The sequence below is a fragment of the Salminus brasiliensis genome, chromosome 1, assembly GCF_030463535.1.
Source record: "Salminus brasiliensis chromosome 1, fSalBra1.hap2, whole genome shotgun sequence".
In the NCBI taxonomy this organism is placed as follows: Eukaryota; Metazoa; Chordata; class Actinopteri; order Characiformes; family Bryconidae; genus Salminus; species Salminus brasiliensis.
The window spans coordinates 67,705,454-67,718,721 of NC_132878.1; the positions used below are offsets into that span (position 1 = coordinate 67,705,454).

Sequence of the window (13,268 nt, forward strand, 5' to 3'; positions counted from 1 at the left end):
TCCGTGTGGAAACTTTACCGGTCCGGGTGCAAAGTTTTGATCCGTCTGCAAAGCGAGCCGCGCGGACTCGGAGCGCGAGAAAAGCCGCGGGTGGAGAGAGGATCTGGGAGAAGCGGGGACCAGCAGCGACCGAGCCGGGCTTTGTTTTTAAAGAGGGAAACGCTCGTTCATTGAGGGACCATTGAAGCTAGTTAGCGGCGCGAGAGCGAGCGGGGGACCCCTAGCCAGCTGCTGTACGAACGGAGGGCACGATGGCGGCATGCGAGCCGAATCGCGCGCGGCTGCTATGCATGTTGTCTCTGACCTTCGGCTTCTTCGTGGTGGAGGTGGTCGTCAGCCGCATGACTTCGTCTCTGTCTATGCTGTCGGACTCCTTTCACATGCTCTCGGACGTGATCGCGCTGGTCGTGGCGCTCGTGGCCGCGCGGTTCGCTCAGCGGACCACCGCCACCGACAAGAACACGTTCGGTTGGATCCGCGCGGAGGTGATGGGCGCGCTCGTGAACGCCGTGTTCCTCACCGCGCTCTGCTTCACCGTGGTGCTCGAGGCCGTTGAGCGCTTCACGGAGCCGCACGAGATCGAGTCCCCACTGGTGGTGGTGGCGGTGGGCGCACTCGGGCTCGCGGTCAATCTGCTGGGGCTCTGCATGTTCCGCGGGCACGCGCACGGAGGAGGAGGGCACGGGCACTCGCACGGCGGCAGCGGTGGTGGTAAAAAGGGCAAGAAGGGGAGCAAAACGACCACCTGTAACAACACCAACAGCAGCACCGCCGAGGAGGAGACCAACAACCTGGTCCCGGGTTACAGCACGAGCGCCGAGAGGAGAGGGAGGACGGGTAAACAATGCAGGACACACACAAACACAGTGTCTCTCTACCTCCCAGGCTGGTGTAGTCCAGCTGTTAAATAATTCGAGCTCGGCCCGTACTGTTTCAGTTCACACCAAGAAACAGGGGGTCGGTCCTCAGCTATGGTAGGCTTCATGGAATGGTAGTGAGTATCATCCACATATACTATAGTATAGATACACATAGACATATAGCTAGTATGTCTGGTTATAGCTGGTGTGGCTTAAATACACCATACAACAGATATTGTAGGCATGGTCACTATTACAAGCATTAGGTACATGCCTTGATTAAGGACACTTCAGCCATGATTTTGGAGGATTTTGGAGATTTTTCCCCTGCCCCCCACTTCCTGTCGGTCAAGGGGATTGAACCAGCAACCGTCTGGTCCTAAGCAGACTCTTTCATTTTTGGGCCGCGGCTGCCCCATATAGTTATAGTAAGTATAATTGGTATAATGTAGCTAGAGCTGGGCAATATGACAGTGTTTTATTGTATCGTGATAAATTTTGTTATCATGGTATACAATATGCTTTTATATGTGTATCGCGGATATCGTCAGTGCTTAAAGAGTGTAATCAGTCCTATTTAATTCAATACGTGCAGCATACCTTGAGTAAACATCATGGTATTCTGTTGGTGCATTTTGTCTATGTGACAAAATATTGCAGTAAATACTGTCCTTAAATATGGTGATATCATTTTTTCCCCATATTTCCCAGCTCTTGTATAATGCATGTTGTAGATATACAAAGGTATATTTATAGATAGGTATAGTTGTAGCAGGTGTACAGGTGTAGTTATGGTAGATCTAGTAGGTATAACACATGTAGATATAGTTATGGTAGGTGTAGTAGGTATAATGCATGTAGGTGTAGTTATGGTAGGTGTAGCAGGTATAACACATGTAGGTGTAGTTATGGTAGGTGTAGTAGGTATAATGCATGTAGGTGTAGTTATGGTAGGTGTAGTAGGTATAATGCATGTAGGTGTAGTAGGTAAAACACGTGAAGATATAGTTATGGTAGGTGTAGTAGGTATAACACATGTAGGTGTAGTTATGGTAGGTGTAGTAGGTATAACACATGTAGGTGTAGTTATGGTAGGTGTAGTAGGTATAACACATGTAGGTGTAGTAGGTATAACACGTGAAGATATAGTTATGGTAGGTGTAGTAGGTATAACACATGTAGGTGTAGTTATGGTAGGTGTAGTAGGTATAATGCATGTAGGTGTAGTTATGGTAGGTGTAGTAGGTATAACACATGTAGGTGTAGTTATGGTAGGTGTAGTAGGTATAACACATGTAGGTGTAGTTATGGTAGGTGTAGTAGGTATAATGCATGTAGGTGTAGTTATGGTAGGTGTAGTAGGTATAGCACATGTAGGTGTAAGTATAACCCATGTAGATATAGTTATTGTAGGTGTAGTAAGTATAGCACATGTAGGTGTAGTTATGGTAGGTGTAGTGGGTATAACACATGTAGGTGTAGTTATGGTAGGTGTAGTAGGTATAACACATGTAGGTGTAGTTATGGTAGGTGTAGTAGGTATAATGCATGTAGGTGTAGTTATGGTAGGTGTAGTAGGTATAACACATGTAGGTGTAGTTATGGTAGGTGTAGTAGGTATAACACATGTAGGTGTAGTTATGGTAGGTGTAGTAGGTATAATGCATGTAGGTGTAGTTATGGTAGGTGTAGTAGGTATAGCACTTGTAGGTGTAAGTATAACCCATGTAGATATAGTTATTGTAGGTGTAGTAAGTATAGCACATGTAGGTGTAGTTATGGTAGATGTAGTAGGTGTAGCGTGGGTCTATGTTGTAGGTAGAGCTTTAGTAACAGTGTAATAGGTGCAGAGCTGTAGTTTAATACAATTATATCAAACAGCAGATTTAGTAGGTCTTATATCTGATATTCATAAACTTCACTTACAGTAGGAATAGAGAGCTTCGGTATAGGAAATACAATTTAGTAAAAGTGCAGTAGGCATGTGAGTAACTACAACTGACTCGTAGCAGGTATAATAGGACAGGTTTAGTGACAGTATGTGAAATACCTAGGTGTGGTTACAGTACTAGCTATAATGCATGTTGGTGTATTAGTTGCAGTAGGCATAATAATAGCTTTAGCTACAGTATGCGTAATATCTAGGTGCAGTCATGGTAGGTATAATGCATGTAGCTTTTTATAGTTGTATACGTCTATAGTTTAATACATGTACATTTAGTTCATATAAGCACCATCTCACTTCCCTGGGTTTACCTTTCTCGTGTCTTACCAGAAGTAGAATAAGCCGGCACTTTCCCTTCAGATAGTCCAGGCTGTTTTTGAGGGAGTTAACTGGATAAGTGATGGAAAAAGCCGGTCTGCTAGTGTTAGCCTTTAGTCTAGGCTTTCGTCACGTTCATCATAAGTTTGAGCTTCTCCTTTCGTGGACACTGGCACAGGAAAAGCCGCTGTCACGAGACCGGGTTAGCATATTCCCATAACTAGCACTCTGGAGGTGAAGTGCTGCTCTCCAGTGTTCATCCAGAGTGGCTGTTGCATGGTGGGCTGGGGGTATGGACATTTTCGGGGTGCGAGTATTAGAACTGTTGTGCAACTGTTTTGGGGTTGTGGAAATGGGCTGGAAAAGGGGCCAATTCCAGAACCCCCCTGCAGCCCTGTTGTGGATATACCTGATTATCTTTTGACAGTGTTTGAGGTACATTTTCAACCCCCCCCCCCCCCCCCCCGGTATTCTAATGTCATGGAAAGCATATAACACTGGAGTCATTGCTTGTATAATTATCAAAGGGCATGTAAGAATCATGCTATGTTGGAGTAGTTCTTCACAAATGACTAACCATGGGGATTCCTTAGTCTGATTCAGTGATTTGAGATTAGGGCCATTGCAGGCATGTTTTCAGGGGTCAAGCATCATGTTTTGTTTTGTTTTGTTTTTTTACTGCACTATCATATCTGCATATCTATACCTTTTACTGCATTTATAGCTCTCTACAATTAAGTATAATATTTCATTCTAATTTGGATTTACTCCGAATTACTCCAAATTTCTACTTTTACATTTACATATAGATGTAAATTAGCATCTGCCTACAATTCCCATATCAGTGCACATGCCTGTACCAAACCTGTACCAAACAGGACATTCAAGGGAAGAAGCAGAAGTAATTCAAAGACAGCTTCTCTTAGGTAACTAGATGGGAATCTAGTCTAGCCTGGTAGAGGGTCTCTCTTCCTCACTACTGCTGGCATTATTAGACACTTTAGCAGATCCCTCAGCAATTTTTTTTTTTTTCCAGATTTGTTCACAATTCTAATCACAGTCAGCTGATGCAGGAATCACATGTAAATAAAAACTTACATACAAAGACAGCACTTCTTTTGTGATGAGTTACATTTTGGTCCTGAGACCTGTTTCTAAACTCCTGCTTTTTGAGTCTGCTGATGCAGATTTGGGTGAGTGGATGGGTGGGTTTCTCTCTGGGCTGTTATTTGGTTTTAGTATGTAAGGTTGAGTTTGGAATGTACTAATCATATGTGTTAAACAACACATATTCTCAAATTTGTTAGGATTTTTTATTGACGAGTATTAAATTAGCATTTTAATATTTCATGTGTTTTTTATGTCTTGAGTCGGCAGAGCTCTAGTTATCTTCTGCACAGGTTGGTTTAGCTCAATTAAATAAAGTGAATCCAGTAGATTGTCTTTAGCTCCTACCACGTCACCCTATAAGAAAATACACGGCAAACATCACAATCCCTACAGTTTAAAACCTCTTAAAATAGTTAATTAAGTGCCACCCCTTTCCTTTGATTGGCTAGTTTTGACTACTGAAATGCTTTTCATGAAGGAGAGCAGTGGTCTTATTGGTGCAGTTTTACTTTTGCATACAGTGCTTTTTACATTAAAAACCCACTCTAAACTCAGTGCTGGGTTTCCTTTCCCAACGTTTGTTTGAGTTTATGTGGCAAAATCACTCAGAATTCATTTAAACTTTTTTATTTAAACGACCTGTGCTGATTGGCTGTGCTGTATTCGAACCCGTTGAAAAAGCAGTTGCGCTGAAACACTCCTTATAGATTAGGAGTGAATGGGCAGGGCTAAACTGCTTTAGGCTGAAAAGGTGAATATATGCAAATACTTTAGTTTTTGTGATATCACAAGAAAACTGCTAATTTACCATAAATGGGCCATGCGGATTGGGAATTTGATTGGTAGTGTTTTTAAGCTTGGTTAATGTTTACTCGCTACTTTTTTTTTTAAATTTCAAAAAGCAAGTTATTTATTTTTTTTAACCATCATATGGGCACTTTAATGAATATTAATTGCCTTGCACCAAACATTCATACAAAAATGGCCAGCTGGGACTGTGAGTCATTCTGTGACACATTTCCACCCCTCCACAACACAGAGAGCTTAGTCAGTCAGCCTAGCATCATCATGCGTACGCAGACACACAGCAGTACACGGGTACCAACTCACCTTCATTTATCTAGCTTCATTTATATTTTACATGGTCACAGATTTGCCTGCTCTGGCACATTAGAATGTGATGACTTGAGTTTCTGCCAGGCAGATTTCTTTAACACAGCAAAGCTGTTGTTTTTTTGTTTTGTTTTTTTTTACACCAAAAAAACCCCAGACAAAAACCAAATGTTATGGGAGTGCCTGCTGTCATCAGCCCACATAACATCATCTTCATCAGAAAGATTATTCCAGCTACAGTGGTTTTAGTCCAACTCCTAGCTTGGAGTGGTTGTTCCTTCATGTTGTAGTGCATAGCCATTCTAACTGAGAGGAAGGAACTGCAGGCACGTTAGAGGAGGTGCATTCACGACTCTAAATTGTGTGACTGTGTTAACTATGAAAACACAAATGTCAGATCGGATCAGTATCAACTGAAGCTCTGCACTGAGGCACTTAGCTCGGACAGTAGCTAATCCTGGTCCATAACTCAAGGACGCCTATCTGAAACGTACGGCAGCACTGAGCGAAAATAAATGACAAGTCAGCAAAGTTTCCATTCAGTATGACCACTGACCAGTTTCATACGTTCCGGACGAGTGTGTTCAGTGCAGCGGCAAAAACGCAGTCAGTTCGAAGTCGCCATGACTTCCAGTTGTTGGAGACCACAGCCTCTTTTCCCCTGTGGGGCAAAGCTTTTTGTGCCATTGCATGTGCTGACTCGTGAGACTGGTTCTTTTTCTGTTTGTTTTGATGCTCATTCAGGACCATTAAGACTCATAACCAATGGCTAGCAGCTCCACACACAGCTCCAGCCCAGAACAGGTTTAATGTTTAGTAATTGTTATATTGATTTAATAATGCTTTAACATTTATTGATGCATTGAAATGTAATGCTCTCAATGTATGTAGCCGTAAATCGCTCCCCACATCCAGCATGGACGTTAAACAGAACAATGGGAATGGCAGAAACAGAAAATAGGAATAAATATTCTTTAATAAATTATAATAATACATTTTTCTATAATAAATTGACTCATGGCCGCCTTGTACTAGGACCATTTCATTTATTCCATTTTTACATAAATTATGTTGAACTCAATTTACCGTAGGCACATTTATTAGTGGTGTTAAAAAATATTGCTATTAAAGTTTTGCAATATTATGTTTTGCAGTACTGTATCGATTCTCAAAATCACAGTATTGATTTTAATGAATAGTTTAGATGTAAATACAAGCGTCAAACAGTGGTTTAATTTGTGTTGTGTTTAAACCCCGACTGCTAGATGCAATGTTATACTGTCTTCAGATCGCACTGTGATTGCTTAAAATGTTGGTTCTATTTTATATGTATTGTCTGATTTAAAAAAAAAATTGTAATATCATCTTGCTTAGTTTCACAATAGATCACAATACACTGAATCATAACCCCTGCATTGTGATACGTATAATGTCGCCATGTTCTTGCCAAACGTTTATGCAGTTTGAACCACAAATGATCAATAATTACTGCAGTTGATTAATAAATGCATTTGAACAGCCAATCTTTAACCAGGTCACCGTGACATAATAGTGTTGTCCAGTTATAAACCAGGTTGTGTCACAGTTATAGTACGTAGCAAAATGGCTGGAATCCGTTAATATGAACTGCATGTCATGCAATCATAATCAGTAAATAATTAACTTACGGACACTTTATCTTTCATGATCCTTAGCACCCAATAGAAGGCTCACGTGGCTTTGAAAAGCAGTCTGTTGAAGAAATGTGTCTGAAAGCATGCCACAGTTTTGATGACCCTCTTTAAATATTTTTGGCAGTAATCTCAGAGTGCTTCAGTTTGCTAAATGTGCAAAATATGCTTGGTCTGCTACAACGTTTTGGAACGAATGGTTGTCTGGGATTGGATTAAACTACTTAAATACGCTAAAGGGAATTTGCATGTAGCACACATTTTCATCTTTTTTTTTTTTTTTAAGTTCCACATAGCTGTTCCTTTAGTCATAAACCACTTGTTCTATCTCCTTCACACACCTTTATCTTTGTCAATAATTCTTCTCAGTAATGACACACTTCTTAATCAGTCATCATACAGTGCCTATAACACACATTCACTCCCTTGCATATTTTCCGCTTTCACTGTTTTTGTAAATGAAATCATGGTCAGTATTATTTGGCATATTTCTAAGTATTTACAAAAAGCCTTGTCTTCAATGTCAAAGTGAAATCTAATATAAAATAAGTGATTGTATAAATATTCACCCCCTTTAAAGTGTCCTTATTTAACAGAGGTCCAGGCAACTGGTGCTAGCAGTCTCACAGTTAGTAAAATCAGTTAGAAATCAGTGCTGTGAATGTGTCTCAAGTGACTGTAGAATAAAGACGCCTGTCTGCAAGGTCCAGTCATTGGTTAATCATGACCAAAGAACAGTCCACACTCAACTCAGAGACAAGGTTATAACAGTGTAAGTCAGGGGGTGGGTGCAAAAAAATTACTGCACATCCTCTGGAGTTCAGTTTAATCCATCATTAACAGATGGAAGGAATCTTCAATTTTAACCTGCCTACAGCAGGCCATTCTCACAAACTGAGGGACTGTGCAAGAAGGAGAGTAGTGTGGGAGTCCACCAATACACTTCTGACAACTATGTTTAACTAAATATGAATGATGCATCAACTATGAATTATACCGTGACTACTCTGTTATATTTGTTTGCACATTTGATTACACTTGATTACATTAGTTTTTTTTGTTGCTGTATTCACTACTTCACACTGTATTTGGGAACCTATTGAATATTTTATGTTCATCTGTAGGGGTGCGTTTGATAATGCATGACGATTTCAAAATGTATTTCATATCCATTCATTGTTTCCTATTGTTTTCAAATCTTTTTCAGACTCGCCCCACGGTGGGTGTGCGGATGTCCAGATCAATGGCAGCGCTCCCTACGATGACCTGGAACAGGACCACAGCCACGATTCAGCCTCGCAGCTCAACATGCGGGGTGTTTTCCTGCATGTTCTGGGTGACGCATTGGGCTCCGTTATCGTTGTCATTAACGCCATCATCTTCACCTTCGTATGGCAGCCATGCGAGCCTGGGATACCCTGCATTAACCCCTGTGTCAACAGCCACTGCACCGACCATCAACACATCAACCACACAGTGGTGGGGCTACAGGACGGTGACCATGGCAACCACAGCAGCTCGGGGGTCATGCCTGCACAACTGGCCACAGCTGGACCATGCTGGGTACTTTACCTTGACCCTACACTGTGCGTCATCATGGTCTGCATCCTCTTGTACACAACGTATCCACTGTTGAAAGAGTCGGCACTGATCCTGCTGCAGACGGTGCCCAAACAAATCGACATGCACAGCCTGAATTCGAGGCTGCAAGAGCTGGAGGGCGTCCTGGCTGTCCACGAGCTGCACATTTGGCAGTTGGCCGGCAGCCGCATCATCGCCACGGCACACATCAAGTGCCACGACCCCGCCACTTACATGGATGTGGCCAAGCGCATTAAAGCCTTCTTCCACGACGAGGGAATCCATGCCACCACCATCCAGCCGGAGTTTGTCACAGTCAACTCAGAGTCGCGAGCGTCCCTCTGTGAGCTATCCTGCAGGACACAGTGCGCTACTAAACAGTGCTGCGGCTCCGCAGACGGCCCCAAACCTGCCGAAATTGCAGCAGTGGCGGGTCAGAAGGCTATCGCTGCAGGCAACGCCGCAGTTGCCTCCACTTCAGCCATGCTGGAAGTCATCAACGAGTCGCTGGAGAATGCAGTGAGGGAACAGGAGGGCAAAGGTCAGGGAGCACCAAGGGCCGAGCAGGACGTGGTCATCACCAGAGAGGTGGAGTCATCCTTATAAGAGAGTAAAAGAAGGATAAGAAGACAAATGGTGCAATCTTTAAAGGGACCCAAAATCACCGATGTATTTGAATGGACCTGAATGGTCAAAGAAAGCACTCTCGCTCACTTGAGAAAGCAATTTGCTGTTCACACACACACCCATCCACACACACATACACACATACACACAAATGGATCCTCACACAAATGTCTAGGCATTCTGGTCAAATGCATGTTTTGTCAAATTTCTAAGTGTAAATAAGTGAACAAATCCTCTACAGGAAAAAAAAAAACCTTTTCTGCTATTTTTAGGCCACAATTTCTATTTATCTGCTGAAATCAATATCATCCGATCTGTTCAATTCAGTAAATAAACAGTAACTGTGTAGTAAAATGTGAATTATTGTGTCTCTGTAGTGGGTGTACGTATTTACACTTAAAAAATCAACAATACGTGTCATTTGATCAGGCAGGGGTGCACAGAATGTTGCATAGCCACTGTATCTGTATACATATGTATATAACACACACACCACATACATACACAAACACACTCTTTGTCAGGCACCTCTGGACCTGTTAGCTGACTCTGATTCTCTCTCTCTCATACACACGACACCCACACCACCTCTGGACCTTGAGCCCTCACTGCCAGTTACTGTGGCAGCAAAACTGAAGAGTATAGTTTAGATGACCTCTGACCTCGGGTCGCCGGAGCACGGCCTGCTGCATGTGTGTGTTTCCGAGTGCTGTGTTGTAAAGCATCATCCGAGTTTGGTGTGTGTGTGTGTGTGTGTGTGTGTGTGTGTGTGTGTATGTGTGTATGTGTGTGTGTGTATGTATGCCAAAGCTTCTCTGTTGCGGATTTTAGAGCACCCGTGTCTTCTTTTGTGGATCTTCTTGTGCAACAAGCACATGCAAACTGCAAATAGAGCTGCTGGCCCATGTATTAGGACTTTTTTTTACTATTACCATTATTATTATTAGTAGTAGTAGTATTACTATTATTGTTATTATTAATAAGAGCCCCTGCTCCTCCCCTAACCCTTCGTAAAACAGTTTATGTCCTCTGCCACCCGTGATTATTTTGTGGCAGAAATAATTTATGTATTTAAGTTATTTAGTAATTAAATATTTTCTTTCCAAAAGCTTTTATAAGGTTCAGATTTGGTAAAAGTAAAAAAAAGAGGGCGTGGGAATGGTCTGCCTCTTTTCAAGCAAACTACTATGCTGTAATGTAGAGTTATTTTTTTAGTAGTCATGTTTTTTAAACTACAGTGTTGAGTTTATTTCCTCAACTCTTTCTTAGCAGAAATCTTTGTATTTAGGTCCTGAATGCAGTGTCAGTATTTCACCAAGCCTTTAACTGAAAATAGTTTGAAGCCACACTAAAACGGGGGTAGAGAAGCTGCTGTGTTACGCAATTATTCATTATTACGGAAAAGCAGATGCCTTGTCATGTCGTTGTGTCACGTGAGCAGAAAATGCAGAAATGTTCACCCCAGTCTTTGTCAGATGATGCTGGATTTTAACGAGAATTTATGCTGTGTATCAAAATGTCTGCGTAATTCAGTGGCTGAGATGTAAGTGCTCATTCAGGGTGGGATTTGGTGTGAAACAATTCCTTGTAGAGAAACTTAATGATGTATGTTTACATCTTAACTGTTTAATTACGCAGAAATGTCATTGGGAGAAAAAAAATCAGTGAAAGTTTAGTGCTGTTGCATTTCTGTTTTAGCTCCTTGCTGTGTTTTTAAGGGACCTTGTCAACTTTAGCTGTTTCTCTGAAACATTCGTATGGCGACTTTGCATGACCAAACTTAAGGTAGCTTAGTAAGCAGAATGCAGAGTTGGACAGTGAATGACACTATTGTTTGAACCAAAACATGAGGGAGACTACATGAAGTCTACATGGGAATTAGGAGTTTATAATGGGATTTTGGGACCTTGGGGTAAAAGGGTTATTTAGGGCTTTGTGTGCTGATGCATGCTTTGGCAAAAATAAGTGAATCGCTGCATTTACTTTGATTCAAATGTGTGCATCATTTCAATGAATCATATACAAAACGCAAGCCCGGGGTGCCCTGAATTACCCCTGTGTCAACAGCCACTGCACCAACCACCAACACGTCAACCGCACAGTGGTGGGGCTACAGGAAGTGCTGAGAAAACGTGGAAAGCTGTTTATACCTCTCTAAACCGCTTGCCTGCATACGACATTCAGTTAGTTTCATATGGAAAAGATAGATTTGAATCAAAGAAAATTCAGTATGTCACTTTCGTTTTCTTTCCAGTGCCCAGAAGAACAGGTTCTACGATGTGCTGATCTTGGGTCTGATTTGACTAATAACTACAGCAGTAAGTCTCCTCAGAAAGGTTATACCACTCAGAAAGGTGATACAGCTGTTTTCATTGTGCAAGAAGCTGAAGCTTAAAAGATCAAATGCGTGCATTTTAAAGCTTTTATACAGTATAATATCCCGCCTTGTAGAGGCTTGAGCTGGTCTTGAGCAAAAGTCACTGACCTTTTAACCTCTCATGAACAGAAGTGATCACTGACCTGTAGCTGAATGCTCTCAGATATTCATGGGTAGTAATGGACACTATGCTTGTTGAATGTTTTGCGCATATTTATGAACTTTATGGCTGAGTGTTGCATTGGGTTCTTTCCTTGTTAATACCCACTGTGGATTTCTGAGTGGGCTTGCTGAGAGAGAGAGAGAGAGAGAGAGAGAGAGAGAGAGAGAGTGTAGTGGTTCACAGAAATTGAATTTTTATACTGTTACCCCTCTTAGACCTCAAAGGTAGTTGATCATAACACAGTTGTTGCTTCAAGTTTGCTTCTTTAGTTTCTGTACTGACACTCTGAGCCAACGTGAGTAGTAACTAACCACGGGTTCAAGTTAAGCTTTGATGTGCAGGATTTGTGCTTTTCAAATGCTGATCGTACTTTCACTTAGTCTCACTACTCAAGTGTTTTAATTAGGAACAGGTATCTTACTTCGTTTCAATCATTAAAGGAACAGTTTGGTGAAATATGAAATGAATACACTAATAATCCGTGATCCCAAATGCCAGTCTCTCAAAGCATGTTATATATCTGATGTGTGCTGCTTTAGTTCACAATGGGAGATGCTAGGCTAATGTTGCTAACAGACCCTGTACTCTTGTCGCTAAATACACTCCTAAGTCTTCATTTATTTACTTTTAGAAACATAAATTATTACAACAGCGTTACGACCAGTCACTCCACTCTGTATGGATGCATTGTAAGAAGGCTGTTACTAAAGAAGCTACAGATACCAAACATGTCTTCACTGATCAACTACGTTTGGACTGAGTGTGGGGGAAATGGGTAAATTCAGTTTTTAGTAAAACATTCCTTTATATCGGGTTCAGAAATGCACTGCCTGTCCCGTCACTGTCTGGTCATTCCCTGCACTATTGAATTATTGAAATGGTAATTAATTTATGGATGCATTTTCAATTCCCAAAGTGAACATATGCAATATGCTGAACAACACAACTGTACTCTTGCCTTTGTAATAGCTAGTTATTATTATTTTTATTTTTTTTATAACCATAGAGCGAAGATGCGCACAAAGCCTCTGAGTTCTCTCTGCTTTCTGTTGTTCTGAAGAGTTAAGCGTTTTAGAGTAGAACACACCAGCTGGAATGTTTTGATATGCTCATGTTGAAATATGTTATTGTGAATTAAACATGGCTGTTTGGTATCATTACCCCATGAGTGCTTCTCTTCTGTGAATAGTTAAGCAAGTAAAGGATGACCTGACAGAGGGCGGAATGTGCTGTTGGTCAGCAACACCGGTATGGGTACGCAGGTAGAGAGAACACAGGTAGAAAAGATCACAGAGGAACACCGGTACGAGTACGCAGGTAGAGAGAACACAGGTACGAGTACGCAGGTAGAGAGAACACAGATAGAAAAGATCACAGAGGAACACCGGTACGAGTACGCAGGTAGAGAGAACACAGGTAGAAAAGATCTCAGAGGAACACCGGTACGAGAACGCAGGTAGAGAGAACACAGATAGAAAAGATCACAGAGGAACACCGGTACGAG

At 41.7% G+C, this 13,268-nt stretch overlaps 1 protein-coding gene across 1 annotated transcript; it reads left to right on the forward strand.

Annotated features, from left to right (window-relative positions):
* Window positions 1–12,924, forward strand: slc30a1a (solute carrier family 30 member 1a). Its single transcript, XM_072687530.1, has 2 exons — window positions 1–837; window positions 8,224–12,924. The coding sequence occupies exons 1-2, from the start codon at window positions 252–254 to the stop codon at window positions 9,201–9,203; spliced, it is 1,566 nt and encodes a 521-aa protein (XP_072543631.1). The 5' UTR covers window positions 1–251; the 3' UTR covers window positions 9,204–12,924.
* The last annotated feature ends 344 nt before the right edge of the window (window positions 12,925–13,268 follow it).